The 10,721-nt window shown below is 34.6% G+C and overlaps 1 protein-coding gene across 1 annotated transcript; it reads right to left on the minus strand.

Annotated features, from left to right (window-relative positions):
- Positions 1-484: 484 nt before the first annotated feature.
- LOC139844407 (WUSCHEL-related homeobox 11-like) lies at positions 485-2,232 on the minus strand. The gene is made up of 2 exons (XM_071834638.1): positions 1,560-2,232; positions 485-705 (listed from the first exon to the last, which is right to left on the minus strand). The coding sequence occupies exons 1-2, from the start codon at positions 2,230-2,232 to the stop codon at positions 485-487; spliced, it is 894 nt and encodes a 297-aa protein (XP_071690739.1).
- Positions 2,233-10,721: the final 8,489 nt, after the last annotated feature.

Genomic DNA, 10,721 nt, shown 5'->3' on the forward strand with positions numbered 1-10,721 from the left:
TTATTCTCAAATAGTTGTTAAATCGTTATAGTTACACTATTGTTTATATAAAACCGTAATCATAACATTTATTATAACGAAGTAATTGATCAACTCTTTATAGTCAATACTCCCATTATATTGTCTTTAATACCTATAAACGCCAATCTATTAAGTCTTTCTTGTTAGATGATAGACCACAAGTAAGATATTCCGTTACGATATATGAATAAATGAATTATTACATAGGTTTTTTACAATTTGGGGACCCTTAAAAATTTGAGGTCATGTGCGGCTACACACTTCGCACATGCACCGAAGACAAGACACCACTGAAATATCTACTACTACTGCTAGTATAGTATTGATAAACATTTTTATATATTTATTTAAAGAAAAATAGTAGAGTTAATTATAACATGCATGGATATCTTATCTTATATAGTCATATACATAGAGTACATATACTTACTAATGGATAATCTTATACAAAAAAAGGACATATTTATATAGGGTTGGTATAGTTTAACAAAGTGTGTTTTACCAGGAAATAGCTTTCACCATGTTGCAAACCAGGCAATGAAAAACCACAATCATCAAGAGGAACCGGGACGCCTGATGAGTGAACCAGCATCAAATCTTCACCGAACATACCTTTCGTGTTAAGCGGACCACTTTCTACCTCTGTTGCCACTCCATTGATAAACACAGTGATCACTCCTGAAGCTACAAACAAATCGATCAGCAATTAATTTATTAAGCCATATACGGAGTAAATATATAGTACTATCCTATGTTATTATCAAATTCCCAAACCCATAAATTTGTTGAAATACCACGAATAAGTCAGGATATAATTTGTGGCATGCAATTTAAAATTCAAGTGATTTTAATGATTCTAACTAGGTAAAAAGATTACTACAACAACAACAATAACAACATAACCCAATAACACATAAGTGGTGTATGAGGAAGTGAGATGTAGACAATTTTTCTCATATCCGAGAATAAAGACAAGTCATTTCTTCAGCCAGAGTAAAAACACTCTCAAAAGTTCAAAAGTAGAGAAGGTCATTCCTCTCTCTATTCGACGGATAGAGAGATTGCTTACGAGTGGATCTCCCGCCAAAGGTAAAAAGATTATTGTTTGGAATTTACAAATTCAATCATGGATGAGTTTCAATATTCCTAATATCAAATTAAGTAGTGAATATTTAATCCTCCCCAGTTAATTGTGTGAGATAAAATGAGTTCATTAGATATGAGATGTTAATAAAATTAAGAAATAAATGATCTAGTTATAAGAAAATACCTATGAATTATAAACAATGAATCTAAACAACTTATAATCTACTAATAAAATTATTAACTTGAACAATCAAGAGTTAGAAAATTATGTTTGAGGGTTTTTTATTATTAGAGCTGAGATAGGAAATTAAAAGTATAAGAAAAATTAAATAAAACGTATTCAATTTTATTTTATATAAAGGAGTTGTTTTGCATGAAACCCTCATATATGAATTAATAGTGTAAAGTTAGTAATTACTAATAATATTGATGTAACAGAATATAAACCCTACCTATTTCATAATGATCTTTTGAAGTATCTAAATGTAGGAAACTTGATGGCATAGAATTAGTCTGCTCAATTTCAGGAAAATTACTAGAAGCTTGACCCGAAATCACATATGAAGATGAACCAACTGCAAGAGGTGACAACAACGATTGCATCGTAGGAAATAAACAAGGTTGTTGCATAACAAACCCTTGTGTAGCCGCAGTGTACGCAACATCTTGATTATACTGATCATGATCAATCGAACCATCACATCTTGAAAGCACTGGCACATGTTGTTGTTGTTGTTGTTGTTGTTGTTGTTGATGTTGTTCTAACGAGCCGCTACTAATAAGACTAGCTTGAATTTGACGTTGGCGCCTTCTAGATCTAGAACGACGGTTTTGAAACCAATAGAAGACGTTAGCATCACCAACCGAACCGAATTTTTCTAGAAGTTTTCGTATCTTGACGGTTTCTTCTTTAGGAGGGTTAACCATACCACTATTGAAAATAGACTCAAGTATGAGGATTTGTTCAGGTTTAGGTGTCCATCTAGACCTAACAGGTTCATTTCTTTCAACACTAGTATTACTATTACTATTATGATTATGATTATGATTATGATTATTATGATTACATTGGGTTAATGTTGGAGAAGTAGTATTATTTGGAGATTGGGGTTGAATTTCTTCCATGAGTAAATTTGAGACAAGAAAGCAGTAGTGGTGGAATACTTCAAGATCAGGCTGTATGAGTGTTGGAAAAGAACAAATGAGAATAAAAATAATAAGGAGAGCACATGAACATACAGAATTCGTAAGCAAATGGTGTATTTGTTTATAGTATTTATAAAGCCAAGAGAGAGTGCCACGTTTCAAAACATACATCTTCTATACGACGGGTTGGCATGACACTACGTCATTAATTACCATCTTCCTTAGTAGTAATTCTTTATTTCATGACTTTAGGATTATCTATACATTACAATATTACATTACTATTAAACGACAAATAGCTAGCTCATATATACGGTTTTGTTTTCATCTCCTTTTGTGTGTGTTATAAAGAATCTGAAATCTTAACGATGTATGTATATATTCATTATGCTATATATATAAAAGGCGTTTTAGATTGGGAATGACCCCCTGTGAATCACTTGTTGAAATTTATTAGGGATTACCGCCCTAAAAGATCATACAGCCATAATGCACACAAGGTTGTAAACGAGTGGAGACGAGTCGGTCTCTTTGGAGGGACGATTTGGTCGGGTCTTTGGAGGAACGAGTCGGTCGAGTTGGGGACTGGTCGGTTGGGACCTTGGAGAACGAGTCAGTCGAGTCGAGGACGAGTAGGTCGGGACCTTGGATGACGAGTCGGACGAGTAGGTCGGGACCTTGGAGGACAAGGCGAGGACGAGTTGGCCGGACGAGGCGAGGACTAGTCGGTCACGTTGAGGATGAGTTGTTGAAGTCGAGGATTAGTCGGTGTTAATATTAAAGATAAAATAGGCTAGTATTTATATTTTACAAAGCTTATGTACGTTTATGTAATTTATTGTATTCTAGAATATTGTATTGGTGAATATAAATACAAAGTCAGACATCTCCATTCATTAAGGAGATTTCATTCTAAAAATCCTCACATGGTATCAGCCTAACCCTAGATCCTCTAAAAAAAATTTCTATTCGGCCCAGCATCTGCCGATTTCAATTTTTTTTTTCTTCGATCAAAGGTATCACCATGGCTGCAGGTTCATCTTCTTCCACTAATTCTGATGGTTCTCTTTCTCTCAACACGATTCTTCATATGTTAACAATCAAGTTAACCTCTACCAATTACTTACTTTGGAGTAATCAGCTTCTTCCTCTTCTTGAATATCAAAAGTTAAAAGGGTATATCGATGGTACCTTATTGCCGCCGGCTGTCACCATCACTTCCGGTGACTCTGTATCTCCGAATCCAGATTATACTACATGGAAGGAAGGTGAGCAACGTGCTAAAATCATCATTCAATCTTCCTTATCGGAGGAAGCCATGTCTGTCATTCTCGGCCTGAGTTCTCCTCAAGAAATCTGGCAGGCATTGAAAGATCAATACAACCATGACTCCACTGAACGGATGCACACACTCCGAGAAAATCTTCGTGCTCTAAAGAAAGGAACCGCCTCTGTGTCTGAATTTGGAACGAAATTTAAGTCTCTGTGTGATCAATTGTCTGCTATCGGACATCCTGTAGAAGATGTTGACAAAGTTCACTGGTTTCTTTGTGGTCTTGGTAGTACTTTTGAGACTTTCTCTACCACTTATCGGGCTATCAAACCTGCCCCCACGTTTCGTCAATTGCTATCTCACGCAGAAGGGCATGAGTTATTTTTAAACTCGATTCAAAGCACTGTTGTTCCCCCTGCTGCCTTCGTTGCTCACCAATCGTCTCCACAACCATCTCGTGGTGGTTTTAATAGATATCGTGGATGAGGCAGGTCCACTGGTCGTGGAATTTTTTCAGGTGTACGAGGTCGCGGTCGTCGTCCTCCTCCTCATTGTCAACTTTGCAGGACATCGGGTCACTATACAAATCAATGCCCCGATTTAATTACTTATGCTCAGCAGGGACCCTCTATTGATGCAAATCTCGCGCAAGCCTTTCAAGCAAATTGTCATGTTACTAATAACTCACTGGGTTGGTATGTTGATTCCGGGGTTTCCGCTCATATTGCTTCTTTGTCCGCTCACCTAGACTCTGCTTCACCTTATTCAAGTAATGCACGTGTTACTATTGGTAATGGAACTACTTTGCCTGTTACTCATGTTGGCTCATCTTCTATTAATGATCATATACAACTTTTAGATGTTCTTGTGGTTCCATATATTACTAAGAATTTACTCTCTATTAGTAAACTAACATCTGATAATCAGATTGATGTTTTGATGTCTGATAAGGTGTTTACAATCCAGAATCGTCATTCAAAAGCGGTTCTAGCAACAGGACGAAGACAAAATGATTTATATGTACTTGAGCGTGGTCAAAAGGCTTTTCTTGCTGCGCTACATGCACACACCTCTCGTGGATCCTATGAGTTATGGCATTCTCGATTAGGACACACATCTTTTTCTGTTATTTCTTTATTAAATAAACTAGGTCGGTTAACAGTAACATCTGTGTTACCGAAACCAGACTTATGTTCATCATGTCAGCTCTCTAAGAGCAAACATTTACCTTTTAGTATTAATGAAAAACGTGCTTTACATGTTCTAGATTTAGTGCACTGTGATTTGTGGGGCCCCGCGCCTGTTGTCTCTAATAATGGATTCAAATTTTATGTAATTTTTATTGATGATTTTTCTAGGTTTACATGGTTTTACCCCTTAAAAGCCAAATCTTATTTTGTTGGCATATTCACGGCTTTTCTTCAGATGGTACAAACTCAATTCTCGTGCAAATTGAAAATATTCCAATCGGATAATGGCATGGAGTTTACCAATCATAAAGTACGTGATTAGTTAACTGCTAATGGTACAATTCATCAAATGTCATGTCCTCACACGCCCCAGCAAAATGGGCGAGCTGAAAGAAAACATCGTCATCTTACAGAAACCGGTCTTGCTATGCTATTTAACTCTCATGCTCCAGCATGTCTTTGGGTAGATGCATTCAGCTCAGCGACCCATATCATTAATCGGATCCCTACACCGGTACTTAATAATCGATCACCTTTTGAGATGCTATTTAATACGCTTCCAAACTATGACAATTTTCGAATTTTTGGGTGTCGTGTATTTCCATATCTTCGCGATTATGCTGCACACAAGTTATCACCTCGAAGTCTAGCATGTATTTTTATCGGTTATAGTATGTGACGATCCTTCCAAATCCCTTTGGACGAATACATCATTCATTGATTTCATAGTGAGGTTTTGACCTCTATATGATACGTTTTGTAAACTTTGCATTCTTTTCAAAAGGTACACAATAAATGAATATCAATTTCTAAGGTTTTCAACGTTTAATGATTTCTACATATAGACAATCACCATAAATAATAGTTTACCATAATACATTCGTTGACAATGCAGTCAAAATAAGATACACGGTGATGATTTTGTGAATGCAAAGTTTTCTTGAATAAAGCATGTATGAGTCCATGCACATAGCTTGTATCACATATAAGCAAACAGCGGAAGACTTCTATAAACCTGAGAATAAACATGCTTAAAAGTGTCAACACAAAGGTTGGTGAGTTCATAGTTTTAATGTTGCGCATAATCTGTATATAAAGGTGAATCAAAAGTTTTCAGTTGTTTCATCCAGAAATGTTTATCAAAATATTCTACGAAATTGAGCACTCTGGTAACTAAACTTAACGTATATATAATTTATACCCTTTGTATAATCATCTTAATAATACACGCAAACCAATGTGTACGCTTCTCAAATAGCATACGTCCGTTAAAAGGCTAGTGCTCTAGCTCGGACGAGGATATCAAGCTCTATGGATCCATATACTACTACTCGCGCCAACCAGTTCTTATAACCGGCAGTTACTAGTTACCAAAGCTAAGGGATTTTCGGTTCAAACTCAGTGTAGAATTTAGTATGTACTTGTATCCATTGTATTTAAAATAAAGTGCATGTATTCTCAGCCCAAAAATATAGATTGCAAAAGCAATTAAAAAGGGAGCAAATGAAACTCACCTTAACAACACATAAAGTAATTCACCGGAATGTGACCGAAACTCGGAATGTAAAATAACCGTAGATCTCAACCTAGAGAACATATGTTGGTCAATACATGTCTAACAAATTAGGTCTGGTCATAGTGTATCACAATCCTAATGCTCGAGACCGACATACAAAAGTTAACAAAAGTCATCTCAAAAGTTAACCTTACCCAATATGATCTTTAAATCTATACATGCTACTAACATAATATATATAAGTCTTGATAATTGAACGAATTTATAGTTTATTAAACTCAAAATATTATTTATTTCAGGAGCTATATTATATTTGAATTATCATGGCAATCGAACATATTTTATTATTTCACATAGTTTTCCAATACTTGTAAAATTAGATTGTAGTGTTTATAAAGATTTATAACATGATAAGACAGTCAACTTTGACAATTGCTCAACAAGACGAGACGTGCCTTATATAGAAATTCATTTACTCGATTAGTAATATTTAAAATTTTAATTTATCAATCTCATAGACAAGTTGTTTAAATATTAATTTACAGCTTCAAACAAAATTTCATTTAACGTTAACCATAATTCAGTTGACCATATCTTTTAATCCGTTCATCGAAATCACGCGATTTCTAAATGAAAAGTTAATAATTTTTCGCTAGATTTCCAACGACATGCATATCTTATACCTTATCTCAACCGCATATGTAACTAATTCAGGATTAAACATAACCTGTCTAATGGCAATATCAAAAGTACAAGCATGCATAATCCTATATACTCGAGCACTAGTCAGGGATACACTATTAATATATAAAAATTAAATTACGAGTACTCACGTATCAATATTGAGATTCAATATTGCAGGAAAGGTACGTAGACGCAACGGAGATGATAAACACTAGGTTTGACTCACGAGCATACCCATGAACCATACCCATAACCTCCAAAGCTATAACCCATATTTTTCTTAGCCCTATCCCACTCGAAAACCCATTTTTTTAAATTACTCGATCAACACTCCATCATAGTATTTTATGTATAAATACTAATAATATCGCTCCTAATACTACTAATAATAATCATAGGATTAATAATATATATATATATATATATATATATATATATTGAGAAAGATCGAGAGGGATAGAAGAAATGAATCAGAAACTAAAACACGTCGAGCTTTATACACATTTTGGCCAACTACACCCCATGCGATCGCATGGGGTTTGTGGAGACAATTCATGCGATCGCATGAAGACATTGGACAGCTAGTATCCATAATTCTCGTTGCCGACACCCAATTGCTACATATAACATACATATATATATATATATATATATATATATATATATATATATATATATATATATATATATTATTTAATATATAATATATTTAATCTTTAGAATTAATTAAATATTATATTATATTTACGTGCGTAGTAAAAATGTAATTTTTGTTCAAATGACTCGTACGTTGTCACTCGACTCATGTACCACTTTCGGTTTTTCGAGCGCACTTTCGTACGTTTAGAAAGCTAACCTTTTACGTTACGCGACGTGTACCCTTATTAAATATTTGACTTACTCATCAATAAAATATCTTATAAAAAATGTAACTTATAAAATTGAGCGTTGTGGTCATTTGCTTCTATAAATCAGTGACTCGTTGTTTATCAAAATATATTATTTTAAATCAGGACATTTTATGACTAAGTTAATATTATATTTTTGTAAATATATATATATATATATATATATATATATATATATATATATATATATATATATATATATATATATATATACGTATATTTTTCAATCCAATTATAATGGTTCGTGAATCGTCAGGGTTTGGTCAAGGTTAAATGAATGCATGAATACAGTTTACACTTCTTGAGATTCAACTCAACAACTTTTGCTTATCGTGTCGGAATAATATAAAGATAAAGTGTAAATTTGGTTAGAAATTTCCGGGTTATCACAGTACCTACCCGTTAAAGAAATTTCGTCCCGAAATTTGGTTGGGATGGTCATGGATGACAATAAGTATGTTTTCATGATGCATACAAGCTGAAAATTAAAGTTTTATCATCATTAAATAATATAGATGAAACAATTTGATTTTTGTGAAGAGTACGAGTGAAGCTATCACAAAAGAGTGAAATGAGTAAATGAAGGTTTGTCTTAACCGGTGACGTAGTCACAGTTGATTTTCGGAATTCAGGGGATTTGGAGAAAATCTTTGTAATAAGATTTGATTCTTCGGTACTTAAGAAAATTATGATCCTCTTCGATTTAATGCGATGATCTGTCTTGATTTTTCTGTCTGATTTTATACTATAAATCTACCCCATTCGTTTCCTTATTTTCCACAGCTCATACCTTTTATTCTTTCTCCCTCAATTCATATTTTAAAGCATTCATCAATATGCTCTATCTCGTTCTGATTCTTGATATACTTCTAACCTTCATATCCGTCATTCTTCTTTTCCAACTGCCATCAGAAGAATCTATTCACTTCTACTATACTCTTGGTTTTATAGTGTTTTTAGTCCTCCCTTGTATTTATATTGCTATATTCATCGATATATACGGTTTATAATTTCTGGGTGGTTGGTGGGTTTTATATCTTCCCTTATATTTCGATGTCTCTGCTTCTGTCTTTCCATAATCATTGACATCCACAGTTAATACTCTCTCCAATTTACTGTGATTTATACTTCCATTGATATTTTGAAGCTTCATGCTTTTGTTTTCTCTTCCTGACTTTAAGTCAAGCGGATAATAGTCCAGAATTCGTTGATATGAATTTCGGAATGAACATAATTAATATTCTAAGAAAGAAATTGTAATGACACGATCTTGATTTGTCAAATTACCAGAATATCCGAAAAAATAGAACTATTAAGAAGATATGTTCTTAATAAGTTTGGAGATGAGGTAGAATGTACGAGTCGTGTAACATGGCACATGATGACGATATGGTCTGTGAACCATCACGTTCCATTTAGAAACTCAGCACGACTTACTGTAATATAATCACGTTGATCAAGTGTCATTATATTATACTAACTCATGCTTCAGTTCCCAACACTGCTTCAAAAATTTTCATAATTTAAACTCGAAGGTTTATAGAATATAGAAACTAAACAGTTTCCTTTATGATGTAATACGGATAACGCGAGGAGATAAATGATTTCAGATAAGAATAGTTATGAAAATATCTTCAGAAATATCGAGGATATTTATAATGAAGGTTATGATGATATCTTAGAATTTCTAATATTGAAAGATGATAAAGAAGATTTTTCCGTAAAGGTTTAGAGTCAGGAGCATGGTATTCGTTAATGACTTCAGCAGATACTGAATCATTTGGATTCTTTGAAGGCAGGTTTAGTCTTTGTGATTTATCCACAGCCTCCTTCATACTTTGCTCAATCCGTTTTCAAGTTCCAAACCTTCTCTCTTTTTTTTTTCTTCTGAGCTTTGCCAACACACTATTCTTTATCATCAAACTTTTGGCTGTTAAGGTCGTTGATATCGGCTAAAAGGTCACCTTTTTACCCCCGATATTGAGTCCCAAAAACATAAAGTTCAAAGCTTTGTCAGCAAAATAATCGCTTTTTTGGTTAAACTTGTAGGTAAAGTAATTACAAAGACAATGCAAAAAGAATCAAGAGAAACGGAGCTAAAATGAAGATTCTAGAGCGAAAACGGTGAAAGACAAGAAATCAAGTTACGATCCAGGAAATCAAGGCTGACCAGCAAGCCATACGGGCTGCCATACGGCCTGCCATACGGCCTGCCAGTATGGAAACGGCCTGCCAGATACGTGCCACCACACGAGCCACCAAACGGCCTGCCAGGCGTATTTGGCAATTTTCAAGTCTATTTAAAGGGTCTTTGTCATTCATTCCAATACACACCTCTCTTCACTCTCTCACTATAATATACGTTCTTCCACTAGAGCTTTCAAGGCCTTCTCACCTCCGAGCGGGAAATTAAGTACCCGGAGGCGAACGTCGAAGATTGTAATAGGAGCGGGCTAGAGGTTGTCAGCACTTGTAATGGTCCAGATCTCGTCTATTAACGGTGAACGCTTTCCTTAATTTAATAAAGTTATTATCTTGAGTTGCTTTCATCTTGCATGATTATCTATCTGTTATAATTGTTTATTACGTGTTGAATATTTTATCTGAAACTTATCATGTTGTTATGCTGAAACCTTAACGGTTTAGAAGTTTAATTTACGGATCACCCTTTCCGCTTATTCACGTGGCTATAACCTAGTATTAGGACCTGATCAACCCTAGGATACAGGTAAGTAGTTATGTGTGCTTAACGTCACAATAGGGATATAGTACCTACGTATGAACAACCATTTGTTCATCATAGAAGAGCTGCCCATTTAGATTGTGGTTAGAGTTAGCAATAGAGAGTTCAGTGAACACTAGCTTACTCAGAAGCATGATTCGCGTCAGAAGCAATG

The sequence above is a fragment of the Rutidosis leptorrhynchoides genome, chromosome 1 (genome assembly GCF_046630445.1).
Source record: "Rutidosis leptorrhynchoides isolate AG116_Rl617_1_P2 chromosome 1, CSIRO_AGI_Rlap_v1, whole genome shotgun sequence".
In the NCBI taxonomy this organism is placed as follows: domain Eukaryota; kingdom Viridiplantae; phylum Streptophyta; class Magnoliopsida; order Asterales; family Asteraceae; genus Rutidosis; species Rutidosis leptorrhynchoides.